Source organism: Mirounga angustirostris, unplaced genomic scaffold, assembly GCF_029215605.1.
Source record: "Mirounga angustirostris isolate CCGP_5_RB_7025 unplaced genomic scaffold, mMirAng1.0.hap1 SCAF_9, whole genome shotgun sequence".
NCBI classification, from domain to species: domain Eukaryota; kingdom Metazoa; phylum Chordata; class Mammalia; order Carnivora; family Phocidae; genus Mirounga; species Mirounga angustirostris.
In genome coordinates, this window is record NW_026991717.1 from 143,554,558 (window position 1) to 143,575,003 (window position 20,446).

Below are 20,446 nucleotides of genomic sequence, written 5' to 3' on the forward strand. Positions count from 1 at the left end.
GGACTGCTGCGTGCTCCCTGAGCACCGTCCTGTCCCCCTGCCCCCACCTCATAGGTAGGAGACCCCCAGGCGCTCTGTCTGGCGAGGCCAGCTGTCTGTGACCATACTCAGTCAGCTGGCTGAGGACACACAGGCCCTCGAGGCTTCGAGGCTTCGGCCGTGCCACCCCACAGGGGCGGGAACAAGTGGGAAACACAGGTCCTCTTGTTCTCTCCCGAGTGTGGCCTGGCTGTTTGTAGCTGCAGATAGGGGGCTGCAGCCGGAGGTCTGGCTCTCACAGGGAGGGAGGGGCATGGGGTCCCCTGCCGGACACAGCGGCACCCTGGATGGGAAGAAAGAGGGTTTGCTTGGACTGGGCTTGTTTCATGAAAACTACTTGTAGACAACAAAACACAGACAGGGACAGAAAGAGAAGCAACTGTGTAAGAGTGTGGATACAAAGAAACAGAAGGGATGCCAGAAAAGCTTTGCTACATCCCAGGGCAGCATCTGGTGACTGACCAGAACCAAAAGGATGGGGCAGGACACTCCTCCTTGGTCCCCAAATCTAGATGGCCTTTCTTGGGACCTTTCCCCACCTTCGCTGCCCCACGGGCCCAGGGGGTCGCCCTGGTCACGGCCTCCCACCAGCCTGGGTCCCCAAGTGCCCCGCGAGCCCCAGGGTCAGGAGCCGCCCCTGCCCCGGACATTGTTCTCCATTGTCTCCTGTCAAGAGCGCACAGGGGCACTGCTGGGTAGTAAGGGGGCTCGGGCGGGGAGGGAGCTCTGCCAAGCGGACCAGCCGGCCTAGGATCAGCTCCATACGGGCCAGTCGCAGCGCCCCAGCGCCCCCGAAGGCAGGACCCCCGGCGGGCTAGGCTCACTGCACGCCCCAGCCGGAGTCCGCCAGGGCCCTGCGGGGGGCGAGGGATACCGGAGGCCCGCGGGGTCGGCGCGGGGGCGCACGGAGAGTTCGCGGGGTCGGGGAGCCTCCAGCGGACAGGAGGGGCGCGGGGCCCGGTGCGCTAGGGCGTCGGTACTGGGGACCCCGGGGGCAGAGGCAGTGTGCGGGGGGGGGGGGTGGGGACGCGCGGAGGCCCCGGGGTCGGTGCGTGGGGACACGGGGCACGCCGGGCGACAATGAGTGCCCCTGGGAGGCGCCGCGGACACGCGAGTGCGCGGGGCCGGGGTGCTGGGCGGGTGCGGGCGGCCGGGGACGCGGGAGCGCGTGCGGCGCGCGGACCCCGGGGAGAGGGGGAGTGGGGAGGGTGTGTGTGTGTTTGTGGGGGGGTGTCCCACCCGGCGGCTCCCGGGGGGTGGGGCGGGCGGGGCCCGTGCGCAGGCGCGGGGGCGCGCTCCCGCGGGCCGCGGGCCGGGTCGCCTCGCCGGTCGGCGGCAGGGAGCGCGCGCGTCCCCGCACTTCCGGCGAGCGCTCCGCCGGCCGTGGTTGGGCTCGAGGCGGCGAGCGCGCGCCCGCCCAGCCAATCGGCGGCGGCGGCGGGGTGGGGGCGGGGCGCGGGGCGGGGGCGCGCGGCGCGGGGCGGGGCGGGGCGCGCGGCGCGCGGCGCGGGGCGGGGCGGCCGCAGCCTGGTTGCCGCCCGCGGGCCTGTCCGCCGCCCGCCCGGCCGTCCCCGCCGCCGGCAGCCATGTGACCGCGCCGCCGCCCTCCGCGCGCCCGGCCCGCCCGCCCGCCCGCCCGCCGCGCGTCCGCGGCCCGGCCGCAGCCCAGGCCGCCGAGGGAGCGGCGGGGCCGGCGCCATGGCCGAGCGGGGCCGCCTGGGCCTGGCCGGCGCGCCCGCCGCGCTCAACACGCCCGTGCCCATGAACCTGTTCGCCACCTGGGAGGTGGACGGCTCCAGCCCCAGCTGCGTGCCCAGGTACGCCGCCGCCCGGCCGCTTTGTTCCCGCGCGCACCTGCCGGACACCCGGGACCGTCCGCCGGGGTCTGTCCATCCGGGCCCTGCGCACCGCGCCGTCCCCACCCGGGACTGTCCGCCTGGCACCGTCCACTAGGGACCTGCGCCCGGGATCCCCGCCCGGCACTGTCCATCCGGGACCTGCGCCCCGGGCCGTCCCCACCCGGGACTCCACCCGGGACCTCGTGCTCGGGGGAGGGGGGCAGCGGGGACAGTGCAGCGGGGCAGTCCCCCGGGACCTCGCACCCGGGGCTCCCACCCGGGTCGGTCCACCCAGGACCCGCACACAGGACCCTCTGCCCAGGGTCGCCCACCACGGGCCTCGCGTTTGCGCCCCCCACTCCGGCTTGCGCATTCTGTGACGCGTGGAGGGCCTCTGAGGTCCTGGCACCGCCGGGAGGGAGTGGCGCGGGTTTCTCCGGTCCCGCGGTCTTCGAGGCTCAGGCAGCTCACCTGGTTCCGCTCCCTGGCCGCTTCATTGCACCTGTCCACTGATGCGGTGCTGGTGGAGTTGACTCAGGTGTCTCCTCTCTCCACTGCTGTCAGATTTCCTTTTGCGGCCAGCCACCCTGTCAAGCCTGAGCGTCCTGGGAGTGACCCGCAGGGCCCGCAGTGTCCAGAGAACACCTAAAGTTGGGACCATGATTGTACTCTTTCATCCAGCACACGGCTCTTTACTTCTGGTCTGGGGGCCTGCTCTGTCCTGCTGCCCTTTACCTGTTCATGCTGTTGGTGAGCAGGGCTCTTTGCATCAGCTGTCAATTTCGCCATGGCAAAAAACCTCCCTCTCACTTGGTGGGGAAGCGCCTGGACCCCCGTGGCAACAGCTGGTCGAGGTCTAGCCCACAGGCCAGTGCTGTAGCCAGATCAACTCCATTCGGACTGGCAGCTTCCCTGTTTTTCTTGCCAGCTTGGAGCTCTCTTGGTTTCTTCCTGACTCAGTGGTCCCCGATGATGCAGCTCTCAGGCTGAGGGGGGAGAGACAGACTCACACCAGGGTCTATTGTGGAATGGACACCAGGCCTCAAGGGCTGCAGGGAAGAGTGCTCCCTGGGGAGACCTCCTGGTGAGGACCTCAGGATTGCCATCCCGGCACAGGGAGTGGGTGGTGAACTGCTGGGGCGGGGGGGCCACACACGCAGCCACAGCTCATCCTACAGGTGTTGTGGATGGATTCCAGTCTGTGGGGTTTGCCCTCCAGGAGTTGAGGGCTGGGAGGTCAGAGCATTGGCTGTGCCAGCTGGAGAGGGTGGGCCCTCAACACACCTGCCAGATCTGTATGGGGCCTCCTGTGTGACCTGAGGGTCAGCGTTAGCCAGGGTTTGGGGCCAAGGACTCCAGATCCACCTGCTTGCGTCTTCTCTGGGAAGTCTCTGGGCCTCGCAGCCAAGGTCAGGAGTGTCTCCCCAGGCCCAGCCTGCTCACCCTTTCCCATCTTGGGCAATTGCCTTAGCGTGGAGCCCCACAGCCAGGGTCATTGTGGACTCCCCCCAACCCCCAACCCAGTGCTTCTGTCTGTCCCCCTATGGATTGTCACCACCACCACCACCACCCAGTGGACCTCTTGTGCTGGCTGCCTTCTGTCACTGCCCCCCAAACCCACGCTTCTGCTCCTCCTTACCCGCAAACCCACGCCTGTCTCCCTCCTTGCCTCCTCTTATCACTGCCCCCCAAACCCACGCCTGTCCCCCTCCTTGCCTCCTCTTATCACTGCCCCCCAAACCCACGCCTGTCCCCCTCCTTGCCTCCTCTTGTCACTGCCCCCCAAACTCACGCCTGTCCCCTTCCTTTCCCCAAACCCACGCCTGTCCCCCTCCTTCCCCCAAACCGACGCCTGTGCCCCTCCTTCCCCCCAAATCCATGCCTGTCCCCTCCTTGCCTCCTGCTGTCACTGCCCCCCAAACCTACGCCTGTGCCCCTCCTTTCCCCAAACCCACGCCTGTGCCCCTCCTTCCCCCAAACTGACGCCTGTGCCCCTCCTTCCCCCCAAATCCATGCCTGTCCCCTCCTTGCCTCCTGTCACTGCCCCCCAAACCTACGCCTGTGCCCCTCCTTTCCCCAAACCCACGCCTGTCACCCTCCTTCCCCCAAACCGACGCCTGTGCCCCTCCTTCCTCCCAAATCCATGCCTGTCCCCTCATTGCCTCCTGCTGTCACTGCCCCCCAAACCCACGCCTGTCCCCCTCCTTCCCCCAAACCGACGCCTGTCCCCCTCCTTCCCCCCAGACCCACGCCTGTCCCCCTTCTTGCCTCCTTCGGTCACTGCCCCCTTGCTACTCCACGTGCCCCCAGACAGGGTGCAGGCCGTAGCCTGTCTTTGCTGCCCCTCCTCAGCAGCTTCCTGGAGCTCCCCCAAAAGACCACTGAAATTTAACTGGGGGTGGGGGGGGTTGCAGGAGATGCTGGGAGGGTTAGCAGCTCCTCTCCTGGAGCTGGCCTGGGAAGTCCACTCCTTGAGTGTGGGGGGAGGGTGTGAGGGGGGATGTGAGGGCTGGGCTGGACAGCACAGCTGTTGGGGGCTCAAGGGCTCCGCCTGGGTGGGGGAGGGGGGAGGGGGGAGGGGTGATGGCAGCTTGTGTCCCATGGCCACGAGTCGTTAGGCTAGGCCAGCAGTTGATGGGTTGAACGTGCAGAATGTCGGTTAGAGCAAACGCCCCCCTACTGTCCTGGTGAGCGGGGCCCCTCCCTGAGAGGTGGCGCTGGCCCACTGCCTGTATCTCCTGCGGGTGAGAGTCCTTGGACGGGCTGTTCTCGGTGTGCTCCTGGGCTTTCTGTAAAGGGGTCACACCCTCTCTGCTCCTTTGCATGTCTCGTTTTTGCCCAGTCTACGTTTCGGAGTGACGTCGCGCCAGTAGCTGTCACTGCCGCGTGGTGGTCCCTGCAAAATGATGGTGTGGGTCCCGCTGTCAGGGGACCTGTGGCTTGTTTCCAGGTGGCAGCCAGTTTCATCCGTGCTGCTGTCGGCATCCGAGTGCCGGGCCTCGCCGTGTGTGGCTGTGGGCGGCCAGGCCCGTTGTAAGCACATGCCCGTAGTAGGGTTTGGGGGTGTGTGCTCAGTGTTACTCCCAGGCGGCTTCATGGAGTGTGGTTGTGCCAGCTCCGGCCCCCACCGGCGGGGATGCGCGTCCCCAGTGCTCTGCATTCGTGCCAACACTTTGCCTGACTTAATTTTTGCCAGTCTGGTGGGTGTGAAATGGTATTGTGGTTTTCATTTGAATTTCTCTGATTACTAATGCAGGCCATTTGCACTTCCTTGTCAGCGAAATTGCAGGTCACTTCTTTGGCCAATTTTTCTTTCTCCTTCTCATTTTTAATTTTTCTCCCCGACTTGAGTCTGGGCATTTTCTTCAGGGGATGGTAATCCTTCCCCGGCTAGAAGTGATCAGTCTTCTTCCAACGAAGTGAATTTCTTGGCGGTCTGCAAGGTCTGAGCACCTGCCTCTGGCCTGGCTGGCTCGGCCCTCTGGTCGTGGTGGCCAGCTCTCTCCTCTTCCCAGGGGCTCCTGCCAGGTGTTGGGGCTGTAACTCGAGGGAGGCCTGACTCTGTGGGTTTCCCCGAGGAAACGCTACAGGCAGCACTCCTCCCCGGTCACCATCAGCAGCGGTGTCCGACCCTTCCCGGCCGCCTCCTAGGCGTGCCCCACCGCTGGGGTTGCCAGAGCGGCCTCCTGGGCCCCCACTCAGCAGGTTCTGGGTCCCTTTACACCCTTGAGCTTCCTACTATTTTTTCTTTCCTGTTGGGGGTTTTTCACCAATTTTTAGATGTGAGGCTGCTCATCCTTTCCCGTATGTATCATTCGGTCAAATCTTACTTCTGCGAACTCCTAGTTTGCATCCTTGGTGCGTTTGAGGGACCTGGTTGTGGTTTGGTTCACGTGGTGGAGGGATGTCCAGCTGCTGGTTTTGGTGGCGCTCTGTGCCTGCAGGCCGTCCGCTGCCCTAGGCCTTCCGCCTGGTGGCCTGGGCAGTGTGCAGCTCTTGGACTCACCCACGCCGAGTCCGCTTCCACAGCTCCTTCCTCCCGGTGCGCGGCGTCCCACTGCAGGAGTAAACCACACTTGGTGTAAACCCGCTGCTCTGGGTAGGTGGGTGGGTTGTTTGCAGTTCGAGGCTCTTGGGTTCAAAGCTGCTACGACCATTTGGGTGCAGGACTTTGGAAGTCATATGCTTTCACTTCTCTTCGGTAATAACCGGCCGCAGGGGAGGTGGGCGTGTGTCAGTTTTGGGAGGAACTGCCGTCTTCTGGAGTGGTGCCGTCACCGCGGCTCTGTAACATTTCATGCCGCGTCGTCTGACTTGCAGCCGTTCCAACAGCTGCATGACGGCTTCTCCTGAGACTTTATTCTGTGCTTGATGGGAGTGGATGTTGAATATAACCAAACAAGTTTTTTTTTTTAAATTAAGAGCATCATGTGATTTTCCTTGACTTGCTGTTACCTTATATAACGTTACCTTACATAAATGGATTTTCTAGTATTAGACTAACCTTCCATCCTTTGGAAAAATTCTCGTCTGGTCATGCAGCATTACCCTTCTTGTTCATTGGTGGGTTTAGATGATTACGATCTAGGACTCCTGTGTGTATATGTAGGGTCTGTGATCTCACCGGATTTTGGCACCAAGATACCTGTAGGATGTGCTTCAGAGCGTGAACTCATCTGCTGTGCCATGGTCTCATTTATGCAGGACTGGAACTGTGTGTCCTCTGAATGTTTGGGGAAAGTCACCCATAAAGTAGCTTGGGGTTGCTTTGTAGGCAGCTCATCCTGGATTCAGTGTCTTTACCGGGCATAGGACCCCCCCCCCAAGTTGGTTTTTTAAAAAATATGTATTTCCGAGAATTTGTCCATTCTGTCCAGATTTTCAGGTTTATTGGCACAAAGTTGCTCATAATACTCTTTTATTTTTTAAATGACTGCAGGATCTGTAGAGCTGTCCCCTTCAATTCCTTCCATTGACTGTGTAGGTGGACAGGGACGCTCTGCTCTGATCTGTCTCACCAGGGGCTCATCAGTGTTTAAAAATAAATGCTAGTTGTTTATTTCCTGCCATTTATGCTCCTCAGGTTTATTTTGCTGTTCTTGTTCTAATTTCTTAAGATAAATGCATGGCTCCTTATTTTCCTCCTCGTTTCCTTCTGTACCAGCACCTGTATCTACCAAACAAGAGCTGCTTTAACTGCACCTCACAAGCTTTTATGTGGAGAGTCGTCCCACTTGAAATATATGTATATTTTTTATTTCGCATCATTCTTTAACCCGTCAGGATATTTCAGAGTTTCTTAATAGGCAAACATATAGGTTTTTTTCCTAGTTACTTTTCCATGATCCAGTTCATCTCTCTCCCCTTCCCGTGGTTCTTTCTAACTTAGTCATGTTGGGGTCAGAGAAAGTGGTCAGTATGACACCAGGTCCTTAATGTTTTTCGGAACTTGCCTTATGGCTCAGTTTGAGGTCAGTTTTCGTGGCTGCTCTCTCTGTACTGAACAGGCATGTGTGTCTGGCAGTGGACAGTGTTGGATGTCTGTCCATGCCCAACAAGCTTGGTTCACTGCGATCTGCAGATCTGTGCCCCTTTCTGTCTCCTGGAGAAGTGTGTGAAAACCGTCTAAGCTGGTGCTGGATTTTATCTACTTCTCTTGGAGCTCTGTCATTTTGAAACTACATTACTAGGCGTATACATTTGGGTTAGAATGCCTTCCAGGGGCTTTGAACTTTGAGCATTTATGACTCTATCTGGTGATGCTTTCTGTCTGAACGTGCACTTTGGTGACAGGATAGCTCTGGGTAGTATTTGCCCGCTATTTCTTCTTCCATCTTTTTTCTTTAGACCTTTCTGTGCCCTACATGTGAAATGTGTCTTTTTCAGCATGGATCTAGATTCCATTTTCATTCAATCTGACAATCTTTATTTTTTAACTAGAACATTCAGTCTGTTGTCATTTATCAAAATTATCGATATTTGGGTTCATACCTATCATTTTATTTTTTGTGCTTACTATTTTCCTGTTTTTTTATGTCTGTTTTTCTCTTTTGTTTTATCTTATTTTGCACTGATTTTTCCCCCTTATTCTGTTTCCACCTCATATATTAGTTTGAAACTTACCACTGTTTCTGTTTCTTAGTGATTACTGTGTAAATTGTGATTTGCATACTGGCTCTATTTATCTTATGGGGGAGGGGCAGAGGGAGAGAATCTTCAGCAGCCTCCACACCCAGTGTGCCCAGCATGGAACCGACGCAGGGCTCGATCCCACAACCCTGAGATCATGACCTGAGCTGAAACCAAGAATCAGAGGCTTCACCGACTGAGCCCCCCAGGCGCCCCCCATACTGGCTGTATTTCAAAGTTAATTTGTCTTTATCCTGTTCCTAACATTAGACACAGGGACAGACCTCACAACATGTTATTTTGACCTAACCCTCTCAAGATCATGCACCCTTGTTCAGTGTATTTTAATTTTCCTGCTAAGCGCACGAGAGGTTGTTATTCCTTTATTCTGCGAGCACTCGATTAACCTTGAAACTCATGGCTTTTCTTCATTCTTCTGGCAACTCAGAACTTGGAATTGTTTTCTCCCTGTTATGTCTGAAAATGCATCTTCAGGATTTTCTTTAGTGAGGATGTGTTGATAACTAACTGCTCTTTCCGTGTTCTCAAAATGCTTAGCCTTGTTTCTGGGGGGTGTGGGGGTGTGGGCGGCATCTCTCCTCTGCATGTGCAGGTGTCCTGGGGGGTGTGGGGGTGCAGGGGGCATCTCCCCTCTGCATGTGCAGGTGTCCCGGGGGGTGTGGGGGTGCAGGCGGCGTCTCCCCTCTGCACGTGCAGGTGTCCCGGGGGGTGTGGGGGTGCAGGAGGCATCTCCCCTCTGCACGTGCAGGTGTCCCGGGGGGTGTGGGGGTGCAGGCGGCGTCTCCCCTCTGCACGTGCAGGTGTCCCGGGGGGTGTGGGGGTGCAGGAGGCATCTCTCCTCTGCACGTGCAGGTGTCCCGGGGGGTGTGGGGGTGCAGGGGGCATCTCCCCTCTGCACGTGCAGGTGTCCCGGGGGGTGTGGGGGTGCAGGCGGCATCTCCCCTCTGCACGTGCAGGTGTCCCGGGGGGTGTGGGGGTGCAGGCGGCATCTCCCCTCTGCACGTGCAGGTGTCCCGGGGGGTGTGGGGGTGCAGGGGGCATCTCCCCTCTGCACGTGCAGGTGTCCCGGGGGTGTGGGGGGTGCAGGGGGCATCTCCCCTCTGCACGTGCAGGTGTCCCGGGGGGTGTGGGGGTGCAGGGGGCATCTCCCCTCTGCACGTGCAGGTGTCCCGGGGGGTGTGGGGGTGCAGGGGGCATCTCCCCTCTGCACGCGCAGGTGTCCCGGGGGGTGTGGGGGTGCAGGGGGCATCTCTCCTCTGCACGTGCAGGTGTCCCGGGGGGTGTGGGGGTGCAGGTGGCGTCTCCCCTCTGCACGTGCAGGTGTCCTGGGGGGTGTGGGGGTGCAGGGGGCATCTCCCCTCTGCACGTGCAGGTGTCCTGGGGGGTGTGGGGGTGCAGGCGGCGTCTCCCCTCTGCACGTGCAGGTGTTCTGGGGGGTGTGGGGGTGCAGGGGGCATCTCCCCTCTGCACGTGCAGGTGTCCTGGGGGGTGTGGGGGTGCAGGGGGCATCTCTCCTCTGCACGTGCAGGTGTCCTGGGGGTGTGGGGGTGCAGGTGTCCCAGGGGGCGTGGGGGTGCAAGGGGCATCTCCCCTCGGCATGTGGAGGATGCACATTTCCTGACTTTGCTCACTTTTGCTCTTGAGAAGTCAGCTGTCTGTCAGGTGAGAGTCATTTGAAGATCTGTCCTTCTCCCTGGTGGCTTTATGTCCAGGTGTCACTTTCTCCTGATACCGCCACAGTCAGGGTTGGGCTTTTCAACTTTGTGGATTGGTGGTTTTTACCAGTGCTGGGAAGTGTTGCCTCTGTCCCGTGCTCTCTCTCCTCCCTTCTGGGGTGCCATCTGGATGTGTAGTAGCCCTTCCCACTGGGTGGTCTTGGCGAGCACAGGCTGGGCAGGTTTCGCATGTCCCCGTAATGGTAGCCAGTTCTCAGTCCCTCCTTCTACTTCTGTCCACGTCCTGCTGCCCCTGCAGCCTGCACGAGGGCGGCTGCAGCTGGGGGGGACTGCGCCGTCTCCCAGCCCTGTCCAGAGCTCGGCATGGACATGGAGTGGCCATTTGGTGAGTGCTCCTGGAGCTGAACGGAGGTGCTCTGCTCAGGAGTGTGAGCTGTTTCGAGCTGGGAGGAAGCCATCGCTTTCGTTGAGGGTGTGTGCTGGAGAGCGGTGCAGGGTGGGCCCCAGGCCGCGTCAGCTGTGGACTTGGCTGGTGACTGGCGTTGTCAGATGTGTGCATGGGGGGGAGGTGGGGCAGGCGTTTGAGAGTGGACTGGGGTGCTTGCAGCGTCTGAAGGATAAAGTCTACTCCAAGGGAGACCGAGGAAGCCAGCTCCGCAGTCCGTGGCCTATGGGCTAACATCTGTGGGGTGGACGTGGGCCGTCAGTGCCCTTTGCTGCAGCTCACTTCAGCCCACCCATATGTGTGCATACGTGTGCACGCCCAGGCCCCAGGTAAGCACCCAGCCATGGTGCTGACACCCTGAGGTGCAAGGAGAGGCCCTTTGGTGGCCCTGCCCTGAGGGCACCATTGTCCTGATGGTGGGACAGGATGGCAGTGGCCACAGGAGGGCTGGGTGGACCCCCCGTTGTTAGGGGGCTGGGTGGGCTTCGGGAGGAGCCTGGCCCAGCCTTTTTCTCCCCTGTGCTGAGTCTTGGGCAGAAAGGGAGGTGCCTTGAATGTCTCATGGCTGGCTGTCAGCTGGCTCCGTGTCCTGTCTCTGTGTGGCCGTTCTGCTCCAGCGCAAGCCCCTGGCACGCGTGGTGCAGGCCCAGCTGAGCAGCACAGGTTCGGGGGTCCATCCGCGCAGTCACCCTCTGGCCTCTGTTGGCAGGGGGTTGGCCCCTGTCTCTGCCCCCCAGCCCTGGGCAGGCCCTCGGAGGCCCTTCCCCTGCCCGGAAGTGGTTGTGCCCTTCACCAACCTGCTGGCTCTGCTCTGTGTGGACACAGCCTCCGGCCTCCTCTGTGTGGCGTGGGCTCCTCTCTGTCCCCGGTTGCTCAACTGTAGGGCACACGTCCGCATTGGGACAGTGGTGGCGCCCCCTAGGCAGACCCTCGGGTAACTTCTGGGGTGATTGTGTGTGAGCCAGAGCGTCCGACTGGGGGCAGCGGGGGCGCCTGCATCTTTCACTTAACCTGAGGCTCACTTTCCAGTGTGACCACTGCTGACCTTGCGTCTTGGTGTCATGGTCGGTTAGCACCGCCCCGGTCTTAGACGAGCTTCTCCTGGGCCTCAGCTGCTGCAGCTGAGGGACGGCTCTGTGCAGGTGCCCCAGGCCCCGGGAGGGCGGCTGTCCCCACGCTTCTGAACTCGGCAGGGTGCTCTGTGGCGTCTCATCTCTCACAGGCTCATCCCTGCCCATCTGGGAGTGGACGTTGGGTGTCTCCGGGGCATCTGAAAGTGCCTCAGGCTGGGTGTCCTGCGGCGGGAGGGGGCAGTGCTCTGGTCATTGAGTCGCTGTGCTAGGGCATCCCTCTGCACGGGCAGTTTGGCTTGTCCTGAATGCCACTGGGGGCACACCTGGGCACAGGCCACCTGGAGACGCTCTGTGGGGGGCCCAGAGAGGGCATGGGGGTTGGGGAGCCCTCCTGGGTTCTGCAGTGGCCCAGGAGCTGCCCTGCTGCATCTGATCCAGGCTGGTGGGGGCACCTTGGCTGTGAAGACCTGTCCTGGGTCGTGGGCTCCGGTGACCTAGCCTGCAACCAGTTCACTGTTCCCTGGGGTCCCCGTGGGGGTCCTAGGCCATTCCGGCCCGTCCACCAGAGCATGCAGGCTCTTGCTGGACTCCAGCGTAGGCTATGATGTAAGTTGAGGGTGATCACACTTTGGGAGGGAAATGGGGAATGACACCCCCATCTCTGGCAGGAAATGAGCGAGTGCGGGGTGTGTTTACAAACACAGCACTTGCCCGATGGAGCATCCGGGGCAGGACGATGAACTCATTTGTGGGTGCATTTGCCTCGTGGGTGTGGGGCCCCCGAGAGAGGCATGAGGGCAGGGCGGGGGCTGAGCTGGTGGCAGGGAGGGCGGGCAGGGCCCTGCTCAGAGCAAGCCCCTGGGAGGGAAGACGGCGGGGGCGTCCCAGAGGAGAAGGGACATCGGGGAGGCTGAGGGTCTGGCGGGTAGTGGGCACATGAGGGCCCCCTACCAGTGAATCGCCCTCAGGCAGCGCCGCGAGAGTGGAAGCCGCCTTCCTGCTTTGTGTCCCAGCCTCGCGGGTTCTGCTGCTGCACGGCTGAGGGAAGGGCCCTGCAGTGGGTCCCTGGCAAGGAGACGGGAGGCTGAGGCCTTAGGGTCTGCGCTGGGGGGCGTCTAACGCCTCTGCTCCGGACTTGCCTGCATGTGCCAGGGAGGATGGGCCAGACCTGTCTCAGGTTCCAGACTATGCCACTCTGGCCTTGGCAGGTCACGGAAGGTTCCAGAAGTGTGTTGATTTGTAGCCCAGCCCTGGAGCAGGACTGCCGACGACCAAGCCCCCCAGGCGTCCCCCGTGGTGTCTGTCTCAGCAGGAAAAAGCCTCAAGCAGGCGGCAGACCAGCTGTGGGGGCGACAGTGAAGGTTCTGTGGGAGGAGCTGGTGTGGTTGGGGGTGCGCCCCGTGCCCTCCGCCCAGTGTGAGATCCTGCTAGGCCCAGCCCTCCGCCTTCCAGATCTGAGCAGGGGATGACCACACCTGCTTTCCTCCTTCCTAGTTTGCCTCTCGGAGAACAGTTTTCTCAACAAGGGTGATGATGGCCCTCCCCTGGGGCGCATGGCGGGCAGGGCTCAGACTATGCCCGCTCGGACAGGCAGACGCTCCATCCTGTGCGGCACAGCGCAGACGCCCGCCGTGGAGGGGCCAGCCGCCGGGGAGGGCCAGCCGTGTCACCAGCCGCCACAGGGCGGGGGCGGGGCACAGGAAACTGCAGTCAGTGCTGGCCTCACGGTCGCTGGAAAGCTGGGATGTCCCGCGTGCACTCTGTGCCTGAAATAGAGCTGCGGGCTGCCTCTCCCAGCGCAGAGGGCTCTCGAGCGTGCAGTTGGCCAGGCGGGCGAGAAAACCCTGCCACACAGACCCTCAGGGTTGGCCCCCAGCCACCCGCTTTCCTGTAAATCCAAGCATGCTGGGCAACTGTGTACGGAGAATTTCCAGTTAAGCTGTTCGTGTTTGGGACAAACAGAAACGTGTCTGATTAGCCTTGTTTAGAAGAGAGCGCTTGGAGAATTCCCTCCACGGGGCGTGTTTCAGGTTACCTTTAAGAGGAGGGGGACTAGGGTTCCTGGGCGGCTCAGTTGGTTAAGCAGCTGCCTTGGGCTCAGGTCATGATCCTGGAGTCCGGGGATCGAGTCCCGCATCAGGCTCCCTGCTCGGCGGGAAGCCCGCTTCTCCCTCTCCCACTCCCCCTGCTTGTGTTCCCTCTCTTACTGTCTCTGTCAAATAAATAAAAATCTTAAAAAAAAAAATGTTGGGGTGCCTGGGTGGCTCAGTTGGTTAAGCGACTGCCTTCAGCTCAGGTCATGATCCTGGAGTCCCGAGATCGAGTCCCGCATTGGACTCCCTGCTCAGCGGGGAGTCTGCTTCTCCCTCTGACCCTCCCCCCCTCATGTACTCTCTCTCATTCTCGCTCTCTCAAATAAATAAATAAAAATCTTAAAAAAAAAAACAAAAGGAGTGGGACGAGGAGACCCCTGCTCCTGGGACATGCAGCCTGGCGGCCTGATTTTGCAGCTGTTGGCCCAGGAAGAAAGGCAGGCAGACCCAGAGTTACACAGCAGGGAGATGCGTGGTCAGCGGGCTTCAGTCCAACCCCCCGGGCTGCGCACTGACCCTCACGTCCGACCCCCCGCCCGCTGCGCACTGACCCTCACGTCCGACCCCCCCCGCCGCGCACTGACCCTCACGTCCGACTGCCCCCTCCCCGCCGCCGCGCACTGACACTCACGTCCAACCCCCCTGCCCGCTGCGCTGTCCCTCACGTCCGACCCCCCCCCAACGCCCGCACTGATCGTCACGTCTGACACCCCCGCCGCTCACTGACCCTCACGTCCGACCCCCCGCCTGCCACGCACTGACCCTCACGTCCGACACCGCCCCCTCCCTCCCCAGCTGCGCACTGACCCTCATGTCCAGCCCCACCCTGGCCCTCCCGCGCCAGGCGCCCAGCTCGGTGCTGCGGTCCGCATTTCAGATTTGCTCCCTGGCGGGTGTTGTCTTTCCTGCCCGGAGGAGCAGCCCCAGGAGGCAGGCCCAGCCTCCTCTCCTCCCCCTTCCCCTCGCTGCCCCCAGCCCTCCAGCCCCCTCCTGGGTATACCGGCCTATCTGATGGTTTGGGGAGGATGGGGGTCCCCGGGAGCTCTAGGAGAGTCTCAGTCTCTGTAGTGTGGTACGTTGGGTACTGTCTGGGGGGATTGCTGTGATGTAAGCACCCAGAGGGCTGCTCGAAGTGGCTGGGGGGTGGGGCAGGCAGCCTTTGTTGGGGGGGCACACCTGTGGTGCGCTCCCCAGACCTGAGGCTCCAGGTGACTGGCGGGCCCACAGTGGGTTCATTTCCCTACAGACCCCAACAGGCACGTGGAGAGGCAAGGGCCCACGTGCATCCGCATCCTCCTTATGCCGGCCCCACCGGGCACCCAGCTCTGCCCCTCGCCTCTCGGGCTCTCGCAGCCCCTCCAGAGAGGCAGGGCTACGAGGCTGGACCCACCTGACCCAGTGTGGTGGCACCATCCTGGCTCTTTCACGCCGTGAGCTCCATTCTGGCTTTGCATGGGGAGCTAGGGGTCCTGAGCAATGACCGCTGTGCCCACGGAGGCTGTAGGCCGGTGCAGCTGACCGCTGGCCTGACCTCGGTGTGACCATGCCCTGGCGTACCTGAGCGTGCTCCCTTCCGGCCCGAGGGCAGGGGTGTGGCTGAGGACGGGTTCAGTGCTGGACGCTGGGCTGCACGGCACCGAGCGGTGGGAGGGGTGAGAACATCCCTGGACACCAGGGGCCTGAGAACCGGCTTTCCAGGAGGCTGCTCCTGGGAGGAGATGTGTGAGCACGGATCCCTTGTTGGGATCCCTGGGGGTTTCGATGCTTGCAGCTGAGCCTGGTGGGGGGGTGACCAAGAGAGAATTGGAGGGAGTGGGCACTTCTGGGCGAAGAGGGTCGTGGTGGTAGCTGGAGGGGGCTTGCAGGCAGTGTCTGGGAGCCTTGAGTGGTTGGGGGGGGTGAGGGCTGCAGGCCACGAGGAGCAGGTGGCCATGTGCTTCCTGGCCCAAGGAGCCACTCCTGAGTTCATCCCGCTTCTCAGAAGAGCAAGTGTCAGAGCAGGGTGCAGGAGGGAACGTACGGCGGCCCGGAGAGTGCGGTGGAGACCCGGGACGCCTTGGGGAGGAGCTGGGTGGGCAGCTGGTGCCCGTGTCCAGCATGTCGGGTGCAGAGCTGCTGGGGAAGTGGGTGTGCCCAGGTGGCCAGTGGGGAGGGAGAGGCGCCGGGCTGGGGCGGCATGGAGGGAAGGATGGGGGGTCTGGTGCTGGTCGAGGTGGTGTGATGTGTGCATGGGGGTCAGAGCATGGTGGCTCCTGGGGCAGGACCCCACCCAGGGGGACTGAAGTGCCTACCGAGTGGTTTCAGCGGAGAGCTGGGCTGGATGTGCCAAGAAGCCCACGGCGTGTTTGTGAGAGGGCAGACATGGCTTGCTGGAATTTTATCTTGTGTCCTTTCCCGGCGGAGGCCACAACTGTGAGGACCACGTCCTGCTCCCTTCCTGCAGGCCTCTGGTCACGTGCCCCTGGCCAATGGGGCGAGTGGCATCTCCCTGTGGACCCTGGCCCTGGGGGGATGCTGCTACTGCCCAGGTCACCACGGGGGCCGTGCACCTGCCCCCTCAGGACCCGACACTCGAATCTTCTGCAGGAGGTTGGGAGGTGGACGGAGCTGGCCGTGGCTCAGCTTCCTGGTGGCAGGGCTCTCGTCCTTTCTGCCCTCTTTGCTCGAACCCCGCTCTCCATCTTAAGCATGTCCTGACATCATCGTGGTGCCCTCTGCGCCCAGTGCAGCCCCGCCCAGCCCATGAGGTCAGCCTCCTGCAGCTTACAAAGTGTTGTGAAAACCGAGATGACTTTTAACTGGCAAGATTGTATTTCTGTGGCGACTGATTTTTTTGCACTCCCGTTTGTCATTTTCTCTTTGTTATGCTTTTCCTTTGCTATTTTGGTCATTTTTTCCTCAGAAACTGATCAAGATGGATTGGCTTTCCTTTATTACTCCTCCAGGAAACATGTTTTCCAGTCTATTTCTCGGTTACTGGCTTGTGTGAAGTGACGCTTAGGGACCTTGAAGGGAAAGCAGCACCCTCCCCACCGCCCTGGCCCCCGGCCCCCGTGCACAGTGGGACCAGCGTCCGGGCTCCTGAATTCCAGCTGCGGCCCTTTAAGGGTTCTGGCCTCGGGCCTCCACGGTGGTTTTGAGAAGTTTGAGATAATCCTGCTCCCGGTTCCTCGGCGGGGAATCGTGGTCTCGCTGGTTGCTCAGAAGGGCTCCTTGGGTTTGGTGCATCATCAGCAGGCCTATCCTCGCGACGCTGCCAAATACAAACCCGTGTGTTGCTCCTCGTCCTCCGTGGGCTCAGTGGGAGCGTTCCTGACGCAGCCGGGAGTACACATGCTCCCCTGGGCCTCCTCCAGGGGCTCCTGGTGGCCAGTTCAGGGTGGCAGGCCGCTGTTCTGGGGTGACCCTGGGCACACGGGACACAGTGGGGTCGTAGGAGCCCCGGACAGAAGCCGAGACCGTGCCGACACTCTCCTGGCCAGAGGCGGCTGTGGGCGAGAGCAGGGGCTGTGTGGGCGGGCGGGCGGGCACCCGACCCTGTGTGGCAGGGTTGTCATCCCCAGTGGGCCTCTGGGGTACACAGGTTTCCTTGGGGAAGGCTGCTCTGTAGGAGGCCACGTGGCTCCAGTGGATCAGTGCCCGTGGACGTCTCAGGCCAGCAGCCATGGCCTCTCCCGCCCGGGCCTGACCCCCGGAGACCCACCTCCTCATGCCATCACACTGCAGGTCAGGTCTCAACATGAATTTGGGGGGAAACAGAATTTAGTCTGTAGCACCCACTATCCCCCAGTGTTTTGGGGGGTGCTCACAGCATGGGGGTGCACACTCTCATCCCCATCACCGGTCTCCACCGTCCCCTCCCCAGACCGCACCTGTGGGCAGTGTTGTCGCTCCTTATCTGCGTGGACCTGGAGCCCCGCAGAGCCCGGGACTCGGCTAGGTCAGGCCTGCATGCACCGCACCAGCTCCGTCTGCTCCTGGCTCCCACCCTTGTGCGGCCCCTCGGGACTCCCCTGCCTCCCTTCCCCTCTGGGGGTCGGGCTGACCTGTGCACATTCCCGTTACTGGACAACCCAGAACCACCTAGTGCCCTCCCAGACGGCCACAGCCCATGCCCAGTGGGGGCTGGTTCTGTCCCTCCCCTGAGCCTGCCTGGGGTGGGGGTGCTGTACGCAGCACAGGACTCTGCCGTCAGCCGTGGGCCCCCCTCTTCCTGGCCCTCGCAGAAGCCCATCACTGAGGGCCATACTGCCTGAAACGGGGAGCTTGCTGTCCCTGCAGAGAAGGTTCTGGCTCCTTCCTGGGTTAGCCTGGGGACGTGACCAGGCGAGCCTACCTCCAGGACAGCGCCGGGCAGGGTCTCACCTGCTGGAGACAATGTGGGGCTCCCCTCCAGTGTCTGGTGAGTTGCACCTGCATGCCTGGGGCCGGGGCGACCTCTGGGGCGTTTGGGTAGCCAGAGTGGAGGATGCAGCCCCAGGAGGAGAGCTCCTGATGGCTGGTTGGTCCTAGAGCTGGCAGTGGCCCACGGCCAATGCTCTTGTGGAAAATGGTCTCGTGGCTGGCTGGCTGGAGCTTTTGGGGTCCCAGGCCCCTCAGAGTACCCCCCCAACAGATGCGCAGTGCTCTCTGCAGGCACTGGACTCCTCCCTTCAGGTGGCCACGCTGGCCTCTGCCAGCAGCACCTCCTGGGGCTGGCTCCTCCTGCCCCTTCCTCTGTGCCCTGGCCCCGCCTCAGGCAGGCTGGCTGGCCTGGGGCCAGAAGGTGGGCTCACAGTGACCCAGCCGCCCCTCCTCCCTCCCCTCACTTCCAGGGGTTCCCGGCCTCGGTGACGAAGGCCATCCTGGCCCCCTGTGCTGGCCAGCAGAGACACTGAGAAGTCACCTCTGTCTGACTTTGCCTCCTGATTAGCAGGAAGCAACCGTGTCCCGAGCAGGCTTGGAGGCCAGAGAAAGCTGAGCCGGCGGCATGAGCTGGCAGCCACTGAGGTTCCCGGGGCAAGGTGACCAGCGCTCGGGATGTGGGCGGAGCTGGAGCCCCCGGCCTTTGGCAGAACTTGTTCTTTCGAACTGTCTGGCCACCGCTCTGCGTCACTGGACTGTCTTTACGGGAAGCACGTTGGGCCCAGTGCTGGTCCCCAGGCCTCACCTCCCCCAGCCTTGCCCCGAGCCTGGGCTGTGGCCGGGCACATCTGGAGCCTGAGTGGGGCGTGGTGGCCCTGCTCTTGGGCTGGCTGATCCCTGGGAGGTGGCTGGAGCGTGGGGGCCCCTGGCCAGTGGCCACCACAGAGCCTCCGCTCCCACCAGGGCAGACACGCGACCGCACGGGCGGGTCAGCTTCTGAACACAAAAGGCCCCTTAGTTTTCCCTCCTACCAACCACACAGTCAGCGCGTTTGGGACCACAGAGGTATGCCCCACGCGTGGCTGCCGTGTTAACCACTCCCCCATGCCTGGAGGGAAACTGTGCAAGTCAGCGTTTGGCTCAGAGGGCCAGCCCGGGTGCTGGTCCGTTTTGCAGAAACCCATGAAATGTCCCCTTGCGCCTTGTAGGCCCCGTGTGCCATCTGCGGAGCCGGGCCTGGCAGAGCCCCTCCTTGGCCACGTGGGGTGTTTCGTGCCAGCCGGAGGGCAGTGGCAGCCGTGCGCTCGTCACACACCGATGTCACTCACTTCAGCCCGGGCAGGGTGAGTGTGGGACGGGATGGTACTCAGACCGTGCTCCCGGAGCTTCCCCCGCGGGGTAGCTCGACCACGGTCCTCTGACGGTCCGTGGCGCGTGAGCACAGACAGTGCCCGACGTGGAAGTTCAGCCTCATCGTCGGTGGTACGTGTAGGGAAAGCAGAGTGTACCGGGCGCAGGACTGCCCGAGGTTCCAGGCACCTGTCCCCCTCAGACAGGGGAGGCTCCCTCCGAATGTCCACTGCGGGGTCCTGCACAGTCGCCAGAAGGTGTAAACAACCCGCTCGTCCACCAGTGAGGGTGCGTCAGCAAAACGCCCAGAGACGGGGTTGTTACTCTGCCCTAAAAAGGAATGCAGTCTGCAACATGGACGGCTCTGGAAAATGTGCTCAGCGAAGAAGCCAGGCATGAAAGGCCACAGGCTGTACGGTTCCCGTTCTGTGGGGCGTCCGGACAGGAGGACCCACGGAGCGAGAAGGCGCTGGGGCAGGACCATGACGGTGACGGTGGAAGGGCAGGGCTTGCTTTGCAGGCTGATGAGAGCCTTCTGGGGTTAAAGGTGGTAGCTGCTTAACTGTTGAACCTATTAAGTGCCACCGACCTGAAGACCTTGAAAGGGCCACTTTTACCTTATACACATTTCACCACAACAGAAAGTAATCTTAAGGAAGGGGGGGCGAGGATGGTTCTAGATTCGAGGAGACGGCGGCAGGTGAGCCGGTGTGTGATGCACGGCCCAGTGCACCCCAGGCTCATGGGCTCAGGAGCATCTGCCCCGGGGCAGGGTGCTGCGCGGGGCGAGTGGCCGGGCCCGTGGACATCTCAGGAGAGGGGGGTCCTCGCTGGGGGCTTAGGGTCTTGATGCCCTGATGCACTCTTGGGTATTTGGCCGGAAATCCTAGGTGCACACGGGAGGTGCCTGTGGGCGGTTGGGGGCGGGGCACTCACTGAACCACTGACTTTGCTGTGGCTGGAGCTTCTCAAAGCGAGAAGGGAGGGGTGGGCAGTGGGCGTGGCCTGCTCCGCCCTTGCCCTCGGGGCTCCAGGCCTCTGCGGGGTGGGGGGGTGGACAGCAGCCCTGGAAGGTTCTGGAGCCTGAGGTCATTGAGGTTGTGGGTCTGCACTTCTGTGGGTCGCCTCTTCGTGGCTATCGCCCACGTTCTGCGGCTTGTCTTTTTGTTGTGCTTCTGTAAGAGGCTCTGTGTCCCAGACATTAGTCTTTTGTCTGCCCACAGTTGTTTTCCTGCATCTGTTGTCTGACTTTGCTCGTGGTAGCGTCCGCGTTTCCCATCTCAGGACGAATGGGTCTCCTGAGTTGGGGTTCGTGCCTTCCTCCGTGCGGCGTGGTGTACCTGGCCTCTCTTCCTCGGCGAGAACCTGCCTGCCTGTGCTGGGCGCGCTCTGGGCCCTGGGGTCGGTCCAGATGGTGGGGAATGAGCGTTTCCCGGCC

At 61.9% G+C, this 20,446-nt stretch overlaps 1 protein-coding gene across 11 annotated transcripts in view; it reads left to right on the plus strand.

Moving 5' to 3' along the window:
• Positions 1 to 1,668: 1,668 nt before the first annotated feature.
• The window catches only part of PACS2 (phosphofurin acidic cluster sorting protein 2), a 59,457-nt gene continuing 40,679 nt past the window's right edge, over positions 1,669 to 20,446 (plus strand). For 4 of the 11 annotated variants that reach the window (XM_064571716.1, XM_064571722.1, XM_064571718.1 and 1 more), the window contains exon 1: positions 1,671 to 1,856. In XM_064571716.1, coding sequence (XP_064427786.1) covers positions 1,738 to 1,856 — 119 coding nt within the window. In that variant the 5' untranslated portion in view covers positions 1,671 to 1,737. Of the gene's footprint in view, positions 1,857 to 20,446 lie in introns of all 11 variants that reach the window. The other 7 variants (XM_064571721.1, XM_064571724.1, XM_064571719.1 and 4 more) reach the window with 5 other exon arrangements.